The sequence below is a fragment of the Anomaloglossus baeobatrachus genome, chromosome 4 (genome assembly GCF_048569485.1).
Source record: "Anomaloglossus baeobatrachus isolate aAnoBae1 chromosome 4, aAnoBae1.hap1, whole genome shotgun sequence".
NCBI lineage: Eukaryota > Metazoa > Chordata > Amphibia > Anura > Aromobatidae > Anomaloglossus > Anomaloglossus baeobatrachus.
In genome coordinates this window covers 639,846,974-639,863,226 of record NC_134356.1, presented here as the reverse complement: position 1 = coordinate 639,863,226, position 16,253 = coordinate 639,846,974, and the positions used below count along the sequence as shown (strand labels likewise).

At 53.2% G+C, this 16,253-nt stretch overlaps 1 protein-coding gene across 1 annotated transcript in view; it reads right to left on the bottom strand.

Moving 5' to 3' along the window:
* SLC18A1 (solute carrier family 18 member A1) overlaps positions 1–16,253 on the bottom strand; it is a 118,157-nt gene that overhangs the window by 72,037 nt on the left and 29,867 nt on the right. The window contains exons 3-4 of the mRNA XM_075343061.1: positions 8,775–9,066; positions 8,635–8,693 (exon numbers count right to left, since the gene is read on the bottom strand). Coding sequence (XP_075199176.1) covers positions 8,635–8,693; positions 8,775–9,066 — 351 coding nt within the window. The remainder of the gene's footprint in view (positions 1–8,634; positions 8,694–8,774; positions 9,067–16,253) is intronic.

The following is a 16,253-nucleotide window of genomic DNA, read 5'->3' as shown; positions in this document are numbered from 1 at the left end:
GAGGCGGGTCACCGGCCAGAGCGACGTCACCGGGAAGGTAAGTGCGTGTGAAGCTGCCGTAGCGATAATGTTCGCTATGGCAGCTATGACAAGATATCGCATGTGCGATGGGGGCGGGGACTATCGCGCTCGGCATCGCAAGCATCAGCTAGCGATGTCGCAGCGTGCAAAGTACCCCTTACGCTTGCTAGTCTGCCTATCAATCAGCACACTGCAGGTTGACGTATGATGTGACCTCTTTGGTTTGTTTTAGTTCTTTCCTGTAACCTTCTACAGTGGGGAAAAAAGTATTTAGTCAGCCACCAATTGTGCAAGTTCTCCCACTTAAAAAGATGAGATTTGCCTGTAATTGACATCATCGGTGACCACAACTATGAGAGACAAAAAGAGAAAAAGAATCCAGAGAATCACCGCGTCTGATTTGGCAAGATTTTTTTGCAAATAATGGTGGAAAATAAGTATTTAGTCATCTAAAGATATGCAAACTTTCTGGCTCTCACAGACCTGTAACTTCTTCTTTAAGAATTTAGGAAGCTCCTCAGAAAGCCATGGACCCCATAGGGGGGAGGGGCGACATGACCAAAGGGAAGGGAGGGAGTGAGGGGGTTAAGAAAGTGAAATAAGGGGATTATGGGACATCGTAGGGGATTGGTGGAAAAGGGTCCCTATAGGGGAGGGGTCTTACCTTCCCTTGTGATTCCGGACGGCGAAAGATTCAGACCCAGGACCAAGGACCCAGCATGGTGGACCTCCAGGAGCTCGATAGGCTCCTCAGAGCGGCGATGGCGGTGCACGGGGCTCAGGCAGTGCAGTCCCACGTCAGGGCTGCCTGGGCTTCCCCGTCGGCACCTGCCCCTTGCTCCCCCCCCAGAGGCGGGCGGCGTTCCAGGCCCCCCATCCGATATTCCCCAGCCGCCGGGAGGAATCTCCGGCGAGGCTGCGGCGGCCGAGAAGGGGGTGTGGCCAGCCCGGGGCCTTCTTCTGGTCTCCGGCCTCGGGCTGGAGTCCGAACCCCTGCGGCGTCTCCCGGCCGGGAGCGAGCCCGGCGACGAAGTGAGGCCTGCGGCGGCCTGGATGGAGGCGGGCCCGGCCTGGGGCCTACTTCCGGTCCCAGGCCTCGGGCTTAATTTTCCAGGCCGGCGGCAGCCCGGGATCGGGGGCGTGCCCAGCGCGGGACGGAGGCCCGGAGAGGGGGCGTGTCCAGCCTGGGGCCCGCTCTGGACGCCGGGCCCCCGGCGGTGCAGCACGTCCCGGCGGCAGCAACCACACGGGAGCATGCCCGGCAGAGGAATGAGGCCGGCAGTACCCCCCAAGGACCGTGGGGGGGCCGGGCGCAGGCAGCCAGCAGGGGGACCGGTGTGGGCAGGCGCCACCCGGATACCTGCGAGGCTGGGGAAAGTAGGGGGGACGGCGGGAGCCCGGCGGTGACTGCCAGGTCCCTCAGATCAGCTGCGCTGCGCCCGGCGGCCGCGGTCTCCCTCGGGCGGGGGAGGACCCAGCGGGAGGTTTCGGTCGTAGGCCCTGGAGGGCGAGGAACGACGGTGGGGAGCCCCCTGAGTCCGGGGAGCGGCTCCTCCAAGAAGAGGCCTCGGTCAGCGGCGGCCCAGGGGACAGGATGGTCTCGTGGGATGTCGCCGCACAGCAAGCGACGGATGTCGACCGCCAGTGCCCACGCGGCGGCCCAGGAGGGCGGCCGTGGTGGAGGGGACGTATCGGCTGCATCCTCTGGAGCGGGACCGGTAGGGGACGACTACAGTGAGGAAGAAGAGGGAGCCATCCGGTCGGGTGACGAATCAGAGGAGCAGCTGGCGGCTGACGTCGCGGAACCGTTTTCCATCTCTACGTCACGGTCAGGTGAGCTGGCCGTGGATTCGGCATTGATTGCGGCGCGGGTTGCTGGTGTTGGGGAGGCGGCTGCGGGCACGGCAGCGCCGGAGGGGTCAGCTTTGCTTAGTCAGTTGTTGGGGCTGCTGCAGGGATTAGCGCGAGCACCGGCGGCTGCGGCGGCCTGGACGGGGGTCGGCGGCGGATAGCGCGGCGGTCGGCAGCGAGGCGGCGCCGGTGGGGGCAGCGGCAGTTAGTGGAGTAGTTGAGTCTGTAGGTGAGAAAGTGGTAGAGAAGGAAAAGGAGGATGAGGTGGTGCGGCTGGATGACAGGGCTAAGAGCGAGGTGTATGTGTGCTTTGAGGGGCCGCTGGGGGCGCACCTCAAAAAAGAAGTGAGGGACAAAATTTAAAAAGGGGAGTATGTGGAGATATTTTCCCTGCTACCCCTGGAAAAATTTAACCTGGACAAGGTCAGGCCGAGCGATTCCAAGAAAGAAAAGGAGGAGGAAGAAAAGCGCCGTTATAGGCTCATTCCTCGTTCCTTTTCTAATTGGTTGCAGGTATTTGCAATTTTGGCTAGCGTGATAGGGGAAAAGGAGTCGGAGCACTGCTCGGCCCTTTTCGGCTATATGGATGCTATTGGGGAGGCGTATCGCACGTACGGGGGTTTGGCGTGGCTGCGGTATGACGAGCAGTTTAGGCAGAGGAAGGCGTTGCGGCCCAATATGCGGTGGGACCACAAGGATATTTCCTTGTGGATGCGTCTAATGGCGGCCCTGAGTCAGCCCTTTCGTGGCGGTGTCGGGGGACGGGAACCGGGCCCTCGGGTACACAGAAAAAGGGATTGTGCTGGCAATTTAATGAAGGCCAGTGCAAATTTGGTGCAGCGTGTAGGTTTAAGCATGAGTGCTCCGGCTGCGGGGGGGGGGGACATAGTTTGTCCGAGTGTTTTAAAAAAGGGAAGGGCAAGGCCGGGGACGGATCTGGTAAAAGGGAGGACGCCAGTGAAAATAGAGACGATGGCGCCGTTTTTAAATAGGTATCCGGACGGGGCAGCGGCGTCACTTTTGCGTGGTGGTTTTTTGTATGGTTTTCAGATTCCGTCAGCGGTTGAGGCACTGCCTCCGGTGTGTCGTAATTTGCGGTCGGCGAGGGACCACCCTGAGGTGGTGGGTGAGAAATTGGGGAAAGAGGTTGAGCTGGGCAGGATGGGGGGCCCATTTGTGAGCCCGCCGTCTGGTAATCTGGTGGTATCTCCATTGGGGGTGGTGCCGAAGAAGAAGCCGAACAAATTTCGGCTCATTCACCATCTTTCCTTTCCGGAAGGGTCGTCTGTGAATGACGGCATTGAGCCGGCATTGTTGGCAGTGTATTACGTCTCGTTTGACAAGGCGCTAGACTTGTTGCGGGCGGCGGGGCGTGGTGCGTTGATGGCAAAGGCGGATGTGGAATCGGCGTTTCGTTTGTTGCCGGTGCATCCGGAGAGCCAGCACCTTCTGGGTTGCTGGTGGGGTGGGAAGTTTTATGTTGATCGTTGTTTGCCTATGGGTTGTTCAATTTCTTGTTCGTATTTTGAGGCGTTTAGTTCCTTTGTCGAGTGGGTGGTGCGGGACGTGTCCGGCTTGTCCTCTATTATCCATTACTTGGATGACTTTCTTTGTGTTGGGCCGGCGGGTTCCATGGCTTGCGCTGGTTTGTTGTTTACCTTGCAGAAGGTGGCGGATCGTTTTGGGATACCTTTGGCGCGGGAAAAAACTGAGGGGCCGGCGCCGGTTATGCGGTTCCTGGGGATTGAAATTGACTCTTTGGCGATGGAGTGTAGGTTGCCGGAAGAAAAAATTGCGGATTTGCGGAGCGCAGTAGCAGCAATGCAGGCGGCAAAGAAAGTGCGGCTTAAGGTGGTGCAGTCGTTGCTTGGGAAGCTGAATTTTGCGTGCAGGATTATGCCGATGGGGCGTGTGTTCGCCAGGAGGTTGGCTACTGCTACGGCAGGTGTACGTTCCCCAGGGCACTTTGTGCGGGTCACGCGGGAGATCAAGGAAGATTTGGTGGTTTGGGATGTCTTCTTGCGGCGTTTTAACGGCCGAGCTTTGTGGTTGAAGAAGGTGGTGCCCAACGGTACGCTGGAACTGTATACGGATGCGGCCGGGTCGGCGGGTTTCGGCACAATTTTTCAAGGGCACTGGTATGTCGGGAGGTGGCCTGAGGAATGGCGGCAGGGTGGCCTGGTTAAAAATCTGGCTCTGCTGGAGTTGTTCCCAATCGTGGTGGCGGTGGAGTTGTGGGGGTCACAATTTTCTGGACGGAAAGTGTGTTTTCATTGCGACAATCAGGCAGTCGTGCATGCAATTAACAGCTTGTCAGCAAAGTCTGGGCCTGTGGTGGCGTATCTGCGGCATTTGGTGCTCAAATGCTTACTGTGGAACATTCATGTGGTGGCAAAACATGTACCGGGGGTTGACAACGGGGTGGCTGACGCTTTACCTCGTTTTCAGTTTCGCAGGTTTCGGGAGTTGATGCCGGGGGCGGACGAGATCGGAGCGGTGTGTCCAGAGGACTTGTGGAGCCTGGTGAGGCAGTGATTGTGGGTTTGATTCGGAATTCGGTGACTGAGGTGACTTGGTGCCGTTATGCTAAAGTGTGGGTTGAGTGGCAGGCAGTGTTAGGTGAGATGTTTGGTAATGGGCGAGCGGATTATTTATTGGCACTACTGGCGTTGGTGAGTGAGGATTTTAGGGCCGGGAGATCCGCATCAGCGGTAGCCCTTAGGGTGGCGGCTGTTGCCTTTTGGTTGAAGGTCAGGGGCGAGCGAGACGTGTCGCGGGATTTTCGGGTGCGGCAGGCCTTGAAAGGTTTTCGAAAAGGGGTGAAGGAACGGGACACTAGGCGGCCCATTTCATTTGAGTTGTTACAGCGGTTGGTGGTTGGTTTGAGGGTAATCTGTGTCTCAGGGTATGAGAGGGTGCTTTTTGGAACTGCTTTTGTGTTAGCCTTTTTTGGGGCTTTTAGAATCGGGGAATTGGTAAGCCCGTCCAGGGTAAAAGGGGGTGGTTTGCTGTCTGAGGACGTGGCAGTAGTGGGACAGAGAGTGGAGTGTCGGCTTCGGCGGTCAAAAACGGACCAGATTGGTCGAGGCAGGTTGGTTGTGCTGTATGCGGTGGCGGGGGAGGAGTTGTGCCCGGTGCAGGTTGTGAGCAAGTTTTGCAGTTTGCGGGGCGGTCTTCCGGACCCGCTGTTACGGCACGAGGATGGTATGTGGTTGTCCCGTTACCAGTTTGTGGCAGTGTTGCGAAGTTGTTTGCGCTGGGCGGGGGAGTGCCCGGAGGATTTTGGGTCCCATTCCTTCAGGATCGGGGCAGCTACGGAGGCTTCACGTTGGGGCCTGGGAGATGACATGGTGAGACGGATTGGTCGTTGGGAGTCCTCTCGTTTTAAGGGTTATGTCCGCCCACAGTTGTTGTCTCGTTGAGGGATGTGATTGAGTCGGTTGGTTTGCCGTTGGTTGATTGTTCCTTTGCGTGAATTGGGGAGTGGTGATATTTTGTTTATTGAAATTGTTTCCTTTATTGTAGGAAGTTGCCTGATATGGATTCTAGGGCACTCTTTCATGTTCTGGGGGGCTCGTCGGGCCGACGCTCGCCCGAATGGTCGGCAGCTGGGCCTGGACAGATCGGTGGCGTCGGTCAAGTGGATCGGCGTGTGGGGCATGGAATGGAGCCGGGTTGTGCCGGAGTTTGAGTATTATTGTAGGGTAGATAGACCTCCGAACGTGTTGGTTTTACACGTGGGGGGGAATGACTTGGGTGCGCGGGCGTCCCAGGACTTGATCAGGGACATTAAGATTGATTTATTACGTTTATGGACTAAGGATCCGGGTTTGATAGTGGTGTGGTCAGATATTGTGGCCAGATTGGTGTGGAGGGGGGCGCGGTCGGTTGAGAAGCTGAATCGCGCCCGGGCTCAAGTGAACAGGGTGGTTGCACGTTTTGTGAGAAGAAACGGCGGTGTTGTGGTACGGCATGTAGACCTGGAGTCGCCGAAGTGGCAGTTTAGGAGGGGTGATGGGGTTCACCTTAATGAGATTGGTTCAGATCTATGGGCCTTGGGTTTGCGTGAGGGTGTGGAACAAGCCTTGGGTGTGTGGCGGGTCCAGGCCACGTAAGGTGTCACATGTCCTGTCCTGTGGCGGGGATAGGTCTGGTCCAGAGGCGGTTGTAAGGGATTGGTGGCTGGACCGAGAGGCACTGTCTTGGTATGGTGTCTCCGGGTTCCGGTAAATTGCAGGCACGGGGTTCTGCAAAGTTTGGGGGGTATTAATCCGTGGGGTGATTAATACCTCATCTCTGGGTCGGAGTGTTGCGGCCAGGGATTTGGTGTAGGAAAGGGTTTCTGGACCGGGCCTACATAGGGTACTTGTACAGTGTATTATTTATGTGTTACCTATTATTATTTGTTTGGGGTCGCCCGTTGGACGGCGCCCCCTGATGTTAGAATGTTAATAATAGGTAATAAAGGCTGCTGTGGCCAATTTGTTTAACCAAAGTCGCATGCAGTCGGTGTGTTATTTATTAGGTTAAGTTGGGGGGATATGGTAAACCATCACGACCGGAGAATCCTTCCTCAGTGGTCATGTCCTCCACTCATTATCTGTAGTAGTGGCTCCTGTTTGAACTTGTTATCAGTATAAAAGACACCTGTCCACAACCGCAAACAGTCGCACTCCAAACTTCACTATAGTGAAGACCAAAGAGCTGTCGAAGGACATCAGAAACAAAATTTTAGCCCTGCGCCAGGCTGGGAAGACTGAATCTGCAATACGCAAGCAGATTGGTGTGATGAAATACACTGTGGGAGCAATAATAAGAAAATGGAAGACATACAAGACCACTGATAATCTCCCTCGATCTGGGGCTCCACGCAAGATCTCACCCTGTGGGGTCAAAATGATCACAAGAACGATGAGCAAAAATCCCAGAACCACATGGGGGACCTAGTGAATGACCTACATAGAGCTGGGAGCACCGTAACAAAGGCTACCATTAGTAACACACTACGCCGCCAGTGACTCAGAACCTGCAGTGCCAGACGTGTTCTCCTGCTTAAGCCAGTACATGCCCGGGCCCGTCTGAAGTTTGCTAGAGAGCATTTGGATTACCCAGAAGAGTATTGGGAGAATGTCATATGGTCTGATGAAATCAAAGCAGAACTATTTGGCAGAAACACAACTCGTCATATTTTAGGAGACAGAATGCTGAGTTGCATCCAAAGAACATCATACCTACTGTGAAGCATAGGGGTGGCAACATCATGCTTTGGGGCTGTTTCTCTGCAAAGGGACCAGGACCACTGATTCGTGTATATGAAAGAATGAATGGGGCCATGTATCGTGAGATTTCGAGTGCAAACTTCTTTCCATCAGCGAGAGCATTGAAGATGAAACATAGCTGGGTCTTTCAGCATAATAATGATCCCAAGTACACCGCCAGGGCAACAAAAGAGTGGCTTCGTAAGAAGCATATGAAGGTCCTGGAGTGGCCTAGCCAGTCTCCAGATCTCAACCGCATAGAGAAACTTTGGAGGGAGTTGAAAGTCAGTGTTGCCCAGCGACAGGCCCAAAACCTCACTGCTCTAGAGGAGACCTGCATGGAGGAATGGACCAACGTACCACCAACAGTGTGTGCCAACCTTGTGAAGATTAAAGGGGGCTTTACACGGTAGCAATATCGGTAACGATATCGCTATCGTGCGTACCCGCCCCCATCGTTTGTGCAACACGGGCATATCGCTGCCCGTCACGCACAAAATCGCGCTCCCCTGTCACACGGCTTACCTGTCCTGCGACGTCACTATGGCTGGCGATCCACCTCCTTTCTAAGGGGGCGGGTCATGCGGCGTCACAGCGACGTCACAAGGCAGGCGTCCGATAGAAGCGGAGGGGCGGAGATGAGCGGGACGTAAACATCCCGCCCACCTCCTTCCTTCCGCATTGCCGGTGGAGGCAGGTAAGGAGATGTTCCTCGCTCCTGCGGTGTCACACACAGCAATGTGTGCTGCCGCAGGAACGAGGAACAACATCGCTAATGAGAGGTAAACGATTTTTGGTTTTAGGACGACCTCTCCACGGCAAACGATTTTTGACAGTTTTGTGATCGTTTTAGGTTGCACGTAAGTGTCACACGCTGCGATAATGTTAATGCCGCCGGATGTGCGTCACTAACGACGTGAACTCGACGATAAAACATTAATGATATCGTAGCGTGTAAAGCCCCCTTTACAGAAAACGTTTGATCTCTGCCATTGCCACCAAAGGATATATAACAAAATACTGAGATTAACTTTTGTTATTGACCAAATACTTATTTTCCACCATAATTTGCAAAAAAAAAAATCTTGACAAATCAAACGCGGTGATTTTCTGGATTTGTTTTCTCATTTTGTCTCTTAGTTGTGGTCACCTATGATGTCAATTCCAGGCCTCTCTCATCTTTATAAATGGGAGAATTTGCACAATTGGTGGCTGACTAAATACTTTTTTTCCCCCACTGTATATTGTGATGATGAAGATAATGGTTACTATCTGCCCCAAGTGAAAAGGTTAATTTTTCCACGATATCTCATCGGTGAATGATTCTGCTGAAAGCTGAAATCTGCAACATGCACTGTATTTGCTCTCTACTCTGACCAATAGATGAGAAAAGTCTCAAAACATAAAATCTGCTGTTGTTCCGTACATTATCTTTATGATTCATAACATTTCCATTTTGGGGGGAGGGGGTGGTGGACATTTATTAAATTAATACATTACTCACTTAAAGTAGACAAGAACAGGATGATGAATCCACAAAACATTGGCATATCATATCCAACCCTAGAAGAAGAAAGTAAGCATCAGCACCAGAAATGGCAATGGCTAGTCATCTTTCTGAATCTCCGTCCCCGTCCCATGTACCTGCTTGTAATGACGCCTACTATAGGGTTGACTAGAAGTTGTAATATTGCTTTGGATGCAAACAGAAGACCGACTTGGACATTCTCTTCTTGTAGGATACTCCCCTCCTTGTTGCAGCTGACATTTTTGGGAGCTTCTTGGGTCTTGTTTACGACCCCAGTTGAGATTCTGGTGTTGTCATATAAGGAGTAAATGGGATCAAACGAAGAGTTGGACGGTGAAGACAACAGGACCACAGACGTGTTCTCCTTTCTTTGTTCTTCCTCATAGAGGAAACTGGGAATAATGGGAACTAGACAGGGAGGATTTGGTATTAGAAATACATGAAAGGTGGTCAAAATGAAGCTGAAGAAAAATTTGAACTTTGATCTCACAATACTAGAATATCTTAAGAGTCAAGATAACATCTAAAGGGGGCTTTACACGCTACGATATCGTTAATATTTTGTCGTCGGGGTCAAGTTGTTAGTGACGCACATCCGGCGTCATTAACGATATCGCAGCGTGTGACACTGACCAGCGACCTTAAGCGACCTCAAAAATGGTGAAAATCGTTCACCATGGAGAGGTCGTCCCAAACTCAAAAATCGGTAAGGGTTGTTTATCCAGGTGGTTCATCGCTCATGCGGCAGCACACATCGCTGTGTGGGACACCGCAGGAGCGAGGAACGTCTCCTTACCTGCCGCTGGCCACAATGAGGAAGAAAGGAGGTGGGCGGGATGTTACGTCGTGCTCATCTCCGCCCCTCCGCTTTGATTGGCCGGCCGCTTAGTGACGTTGCGGTGACGTCGCTGTGATGCCGAATGTCCCTCCCCCTTGAAGGAGGGATTGTTCGACAGTCACAGCGCCGACGCCGACCAGGTAAGTATGTGTGACGCTGCCGTAGCGATAATGTTCGCTACGGCAGCGATCACAAACAATCGCATGCGCGACGGGGGCGGGTACTTACACGCTCGCTATCGCTACAAATTGCTAGCGATATCGCTACCGTGTAAAGCCCTCTTAAGTGTTATGGTCCTTCTGTGGGAGCCAAGGCAGACATAATTGGAAGCTTCTACATCCCAAAAAAAATTTCTAACAGGACCCCACTTACCATAAGCCTCTTATATTACTAGTATCTTCTTAACCCTAGAACGCATACCTGGGGCCTCACAGGCCTGCTAGGTTACTTGTATTCTATGGTTGATTTCTATGGTTGCGCGTTCTAGGGTTAAAGAACAAAGGTCCTTTGGGCCTCACCAGGACCTGGATGTAATTGCACTTTAACAATCCTAATTCGGTACCAGCCCTTGGCAATGCAATACACAATCCGACTTTATGTTCTGTTGCAGTGATTTATTTTCCAATACCATGCCTCTTTATGAAGGCCATGCCCCTTCACACTAGCTCTAGCCCTCTGAGTGTGCATCTGGATGTTGGACTCAGCTCAATAATGATTACTATGGGATAGCAGGGAACCGGGGCTCTAAATCTAGGGGGCCCTATGCTATCCCTATTCTCAGGGTTACTCCTAATAGTGGAGAGGCCTGAGTCTCCTTCCTGGTCCTCCTCCTGACTAGTCCTGATCTAATTCCCCCTCCCTGGCATCAGACACAGGAAGCGTAAGAGAGCACTGCTTCTTGGGAGGCTTCTACAACACCTTCCAGGAGTTTTCTGCTTTTTCTGGGAGTTTATGGGGGAATTGTCAGGTGTGACAAAACATAGTATGACCTAGTATGGCTTATCTTTCAAATTTATAGAACATAAGGATAAGTATCACTCCAGTCTTGGTAGTGGGTGCTCAACTAGGATATGACTCCACAGCACAACATTTTTTGTGCCCCACCAGCGCTGTATATTTTATGGTTTTCACTTTCACCACTGCAATTGGTTCTGAAGAAGGCCAGATAGGCCAAAACGTCAAATGATGTATTATCTAATTGCAGTTTGAAATAAATTATTAATGTTATTTACATCAACACTGCAGTGCCATGGTTTTTCTTACATCTCTAATTTATAGCAATGAGGGTTTGTCCACTACTGAGATATTGATGATATATCCTTAGGAAAGCTAATCAATGTCAGATCGGTGCAAGTCCAACACCTGATACCCCACCTGATAGGCTGAAGCCAAATATAAACAGCTTCATACACTGTTTAGTGGCTACTGCCAAGAACTGGTGCTCAGTCTCAAATCATTTCAACAATTACCTATTTCCGGACCTCTCATATATTTTAAACATTCAGGTAGTCCGCGTTATACGCTTTAGCGTTGTTTTAAAATGTCATGGTATAGTATACCAGCTGCACAAGATTGTCAGACACAGCCAGACTCCCCATATAGAAGGCAGTGATAGTCTATTACCGTCTCTGTCTTCTTGATCGCTTTTTACACAGCATGAAACAAGTGATGTATAGGAAGCGCTGACCACTCATCCTTTTGCTGGACCCAGCAGTCATGTGATCGCCGGGTGCAGGGAGGGAGCAGGTGCTGCTGGGTCCCAGGAGACTCATTCAGCTCTGCTATGTAGTCAGTAGACTGAAATTCCTATATTACTGGGGATGACATACCAGCCCCAGTTACAGGGAAAATCAGATAAAAGAATTTAAATGTTCAATTGCCCTCCAAGTGTCTTTTATGACCTTATGGAGAGGTAGGCACAATATGTGAAATAAATGTAAAATATATATAGTAACTACCGTAATAAGGACATTAAAAAAAAAAAGCTGCTGTCAATCCAAATCCATGTTACTAGCTTCTCCCACAGAAAAGAAACAAAACATGTCCGATATATACAGTACAAAAAAAAAGTATGATAATAAAATAAAAATTAGGTCCCATGAATCATGAAAAAACATGCAAAACGATCTGAATATCCGATAATGAGAACATTTTACAGCTCTGTAAGCTGCAGGAGCAAAACCCTTCCGAACATGTGCCTGGTCCGAAACAGGGGTAAATGAGCTGGTATTGAATTGGTTAAAAAGCTGATTTGTGGGCGTGCTGGGTGTCTGACACACACCAAACTATATAATTTTACTATCAGAAGATAGGTATCCACTGTTCACCTTAAAGGGAAGGTATCGCGGTTTTTTATTTTTGTAATAAAAATAGTGATTATGAAATCAAGTATTTCTAATACAAAATGAAAATCGCAGCTTATTTAGTTTTTATGTAATTCTTATTTTACTGGAGGCACTAGGGGCTGCCATGCTGGATTTGCCGTGTGTGTAACGACAGTAACTCCTTCCTTTATGGCAGCCCCTGTGCATAGACTCTGATAGTCGGGCTCCGACCCCTTGCCATACGTTACAGTGGGCGTCTGCTGTGACAAGGACGCGCCCCCCTGGGCTGTCCAGAACACAAGAGGGAGGAGTTCAGCGCCATTATTGTGGAGCTCACAGTGTGTGCTGTTTGCTCCACTTTACCCCTGTCACCTGTCGAAATGTGTGAGTACGGGCCGCCGCCGCCCCTCCCCTCCCCTTGTTACAGTCTCCGATGACACCCCATCCCTCCGTTCTCCCCAGCCCCTGCTCTGCCCCAGCTACTGACGCCGCCGCTCCCCCCCGCTGTTACCGTCTCCAATGACACCTCCCTCCGTTCTCCCAAGCTCCCTGTCTGTCCGCCGCCGCAGCTCACCCGGCTCTGTCCGCCGCCGCAGCTCACCCGGCTCTGGCCGCAGCTCACCCGGCTCTGGCCGCCGCCGCAGCTCACCCGGCTCTGGCCGCAGCTCACCCGGCTCTGGCCGCAGCTCACCCGGCTCTGCCCGCCGCCGCAGCTCACCCGGCTCTGCGCTCTGCTGTGTGTGTGTGTCACAAGGTCCCCATCAGGGGTGATGTGTGTGTGTGTTTGTCACAAGGTCCCCATCAGGGGTGATGTGTGTGTGTGTCACAAGGTCCCCATCAGGGGTGATGTGTGTGTGTGTGTCAGTGTCAAAAGGTCCCCATCAGGGGTGGTGTGTGTGTGTGTGTGTGTCAGTGTCACAAGGTCCCCATCAGGGGTGGTGTGTGTGTGTGTGTGTCAGTGTCACAAGGTCCCCATCAGGGGTGGTGTGTGTGTGTGTGTGTGTGTGTGTCAGTGTCACAAGGTCCCCATCAGGGGTGATGTGTGTGTGTGTGTGTGTCAGTGTCACAAGGTCCCCATCAGGGGTGGTGTGTGTGTGTGTGTGTGTCAGTGTCACAAGGTCCCCATCAGGGGGGATTGTGTGCGTATGGCACAAGGTCCCCATCAGGGGTGATGTGTGTGTGTGTGTGTGTGTGTGTGTGGCGCACAAGGTCCCCATCAGGGCTGGGGTGTGTGTGTGTGCGCGCCACTGCATGTGAGTACTTGTGTGTGTACCGGTGATACTGTCGAGCCCCGGGGACGCTGTATCGGTGCATTACCTTCAGGGACTCCGCTGTCAGTCTGGATCTTGTCACCGGTAGGAAATCTTCTGTTTGCCGTGACGCCACTCTCAGTATTGCGGTCAGTGGGGACCGCCACTGCAGGTTGAGGGTCGCCTGGGGCTGATGGTGTGTGCAGTCAGTTGAGATAGCCTCCTGAGAGTGAGGCAAGCCCCAGGGCCCGGTGTAGGTGTGTAGAACCACAAGGCGCAGAATAACTCCACACAAGCAGGATGTCTTTCAGGGGTTTTACTCACTTCAGATGGCAGGGTGAGTAACCCGGGCGTAGCTGGGATGAACCAGGCTGGAACCAGGTATCCTTCAGGCTGACTTATGATGGTGACTACCGACTCGCCTTCCTTAGCCCTTAGTGGTTTGGGGTAACCCCGACTTTTAGTCCCTATGGGGGTCACCCAGGGAAGTTGCTGAAGCCTCTCTCCCCTTCGGTTGCCGTTTGCTTGTCGCCTGGACCAGATCACTCCAGCTGCTTGCCTCCTGTGAGCTATGGGCCCTAACTGTGGCTACGTGGCTGCGGCTTTTAGGTGTTGTGGTGTGGGCTTTGAGGGCCCCACACCGGCAGGTTTAGCAAGGAAAGGTGGATCTATCCCCGCTCCGGGATCTGCCGCCCGTTTGGGCCTGGTACTCCCTAGCAGTCTCCTTACTTCCCACTCTGTGCTCTCTCTTAGCTGGAGATGGGTTTCGGGTAGCACTCCTAGGTGACCGTTCTCCCCCGTCGGTAGCCACTGCGCGGACGCTGTCAGACTGCAACAGCCCCAGGGGTCTGCTCCTCTCCCGAGCTCCCTGGACTCTGCACTGAACCGGCTCACTGCTCCTCCTCTCCTGTTCTTGCCTACGCCACCTAGCAACCAGGCTCTCCTACCACACCCCTTGAGAGGAGATGGAGGCTTTTGGCCCCCTCCACTATTCCAGTGGAGGTGAAGGCTTTTCCCCCCTCCTGGGGTCCCCAGGGGTCCTCTCAAAGGTACATGTGTGAGACCTGATCACTATGCGCCTGTGTAGTCACACCTCGGTCAGCCTTCTGGATTACCTGTTTGTACTGTCCCCAGCATGGGTGCAGTACTCAGTGGTGCCTGACCAGGTCAGGGGCGCCACATTCCCCCTTAGTTATCACCAGCACGTCCTCGGGCTGCAAGACAACATTTTAAAATGCATAAAACATTAAAACATGGTAAAACATTTTTAAAAGCACCAGGTACCATACATCACCACCCTCCACCCACAAGTCCGTTAACCCACCCTAAACCCTTTCACGTTGGCCGCGCCTTCAGCCACTTCTGGCAGGATGTAGAGGCGGCTTACATGGGCTGGTGGTTTCAGGGTATACCTGGCCTGGTGGATCCGCGCCTTCAGCCTCTTCTGGCAGGATGTAGAGGCGGCCTCCACAGTTGGTGCTGACCAGATACCCTCTTTGTGGTGGAGAGCCAGGCCCCATAAACAGGCATGCTCTCTGGTTGCAGGTGAGCCAAGGCCCTATATACGGACGTGCTCCCTGGTTGCAGACGAGCCAAGCCCCTAAACAGGCTGGCTCTGGTGGTGGTGGTGCCCTCTGGTGTAACTATTTACACTGCGAGAGTTTGTGGCTATAGCCAGTTCATAGCCTTAAGGTTCATTTCTCACATTAGTTTATGTGGGCACATTGCTTAAACTTGAAAACGTTGCAAAACTTCAAACTTGTCAAAACAGTAACTTGTTGTGCTTCTTACTTTATGTGGATTCCTCCTCACCAGGGCTTGGGCCTGTAGGGCTGCGGCACCTGTTGCTTTCTTGACCTCTTTCTTCTTCTGTGTCTGTTTCTTTCTCTTTAGGACATGGTGTTACATCGAGTGCATACCAGCCTCTTTCTCCTTGATGCATTGTAAATTGCACTGTGTCTCCCATTCTTAGGTTTCTTCCAGGATGTCCTCTGGGCAAATGAGCTCTAACGTCTCTTCTGTTGACAAAAATGCCTTCTTTCATACCAGGTGCAACTATAAAGCCGTATCCTGATTTTAGGCTGAAATCTTCTACTACTCCTCGACATAGGGGTCCTCTGACCTGGGCTTTGGCTCTTCTCAGGAACCGTTTCTCCTCTAGGTCTCTGGCCGTTATTTCATCTCTCTGCTCTGGAGACTGCGGTGCAGGGAAAGACTGGGTTCTACTACGGCGCCGTGTCTTGCGGACTGGATTCTGCGAGGTACAGCTTACAAGCTCCCAGGTGAGGCTTTTGGGTAGATCTTCTTCAGCAGACGGTGTTAGGTCTTCCTCATCCCAGCGGGAATATGGCAACATCTCCGGCTCTGGGCATGGATCCACTGCTGGTGGCTCCTGAGTCAGCTCCTCAGCTTCCTGGCCTCCCCTCCCCCTTAGTTCTTCTGAGCACTCCTTTGGTGGCAGTGCTGGGGATGGACTTTCATCAGCAGGCCCAGGCGGGGGACTCTTTGGCGTGGTTGCTGCAGGAGTCGTCTGAATCCTCTTGGGGGTATGCGGAGGGAGCATATACCGGTCCACCATCTCCTGTGGGAACTTGGCCTCCAGGTCAGCCTTCAGCTGCCAGTATGCGGGGTCCTCACCTACCAGGGATTTCCTTGCAGGGACTTCCTTGGACTGGGGAGCGGTGTCTGCTCTGGCCTTGCAGGCCGGGGTAAACAATGGTACGTCTGTCTTTTCTTGGCGGGCCGCGCCCGATATGGCGGCGGCCTGGTCTTGGCGGGCCGCGCCTGGCATGGCGGCGGCCTGGTCTTGGCGGGCCGCGCCTGGCATGGCGGCGGCCTGGTCTTGGCGGGCCGGGCAGGGCATCGCTGCGGCGGCCTGGATCGGCGTCGCTGTCGCGGCTTGGATCGGCGTCGCTGTCGCGGCTTGGATCGGCGTCGCAGCTGCGATGGGGTCTTTGCAGACTGGGCTGGGCGTCGCTGCAGCGATCGGAGCTTGGCGGGCCGCACCTGGCGTGGCTGCGGCCTGGTTCAGCACCTCACTTGCGGCGCGGACGAGCGTTGCGGCGCGGACGAGCGTTGCGGCTGCGGTGGGGTCTCGGCGGGCCGGGCCTAGCATGGCGGCGGCCTGGGTCAGCGTCACTCCTGCGGCGCGGATGAGGGTCGCGGTGGCAGCCGGTTCTCTGC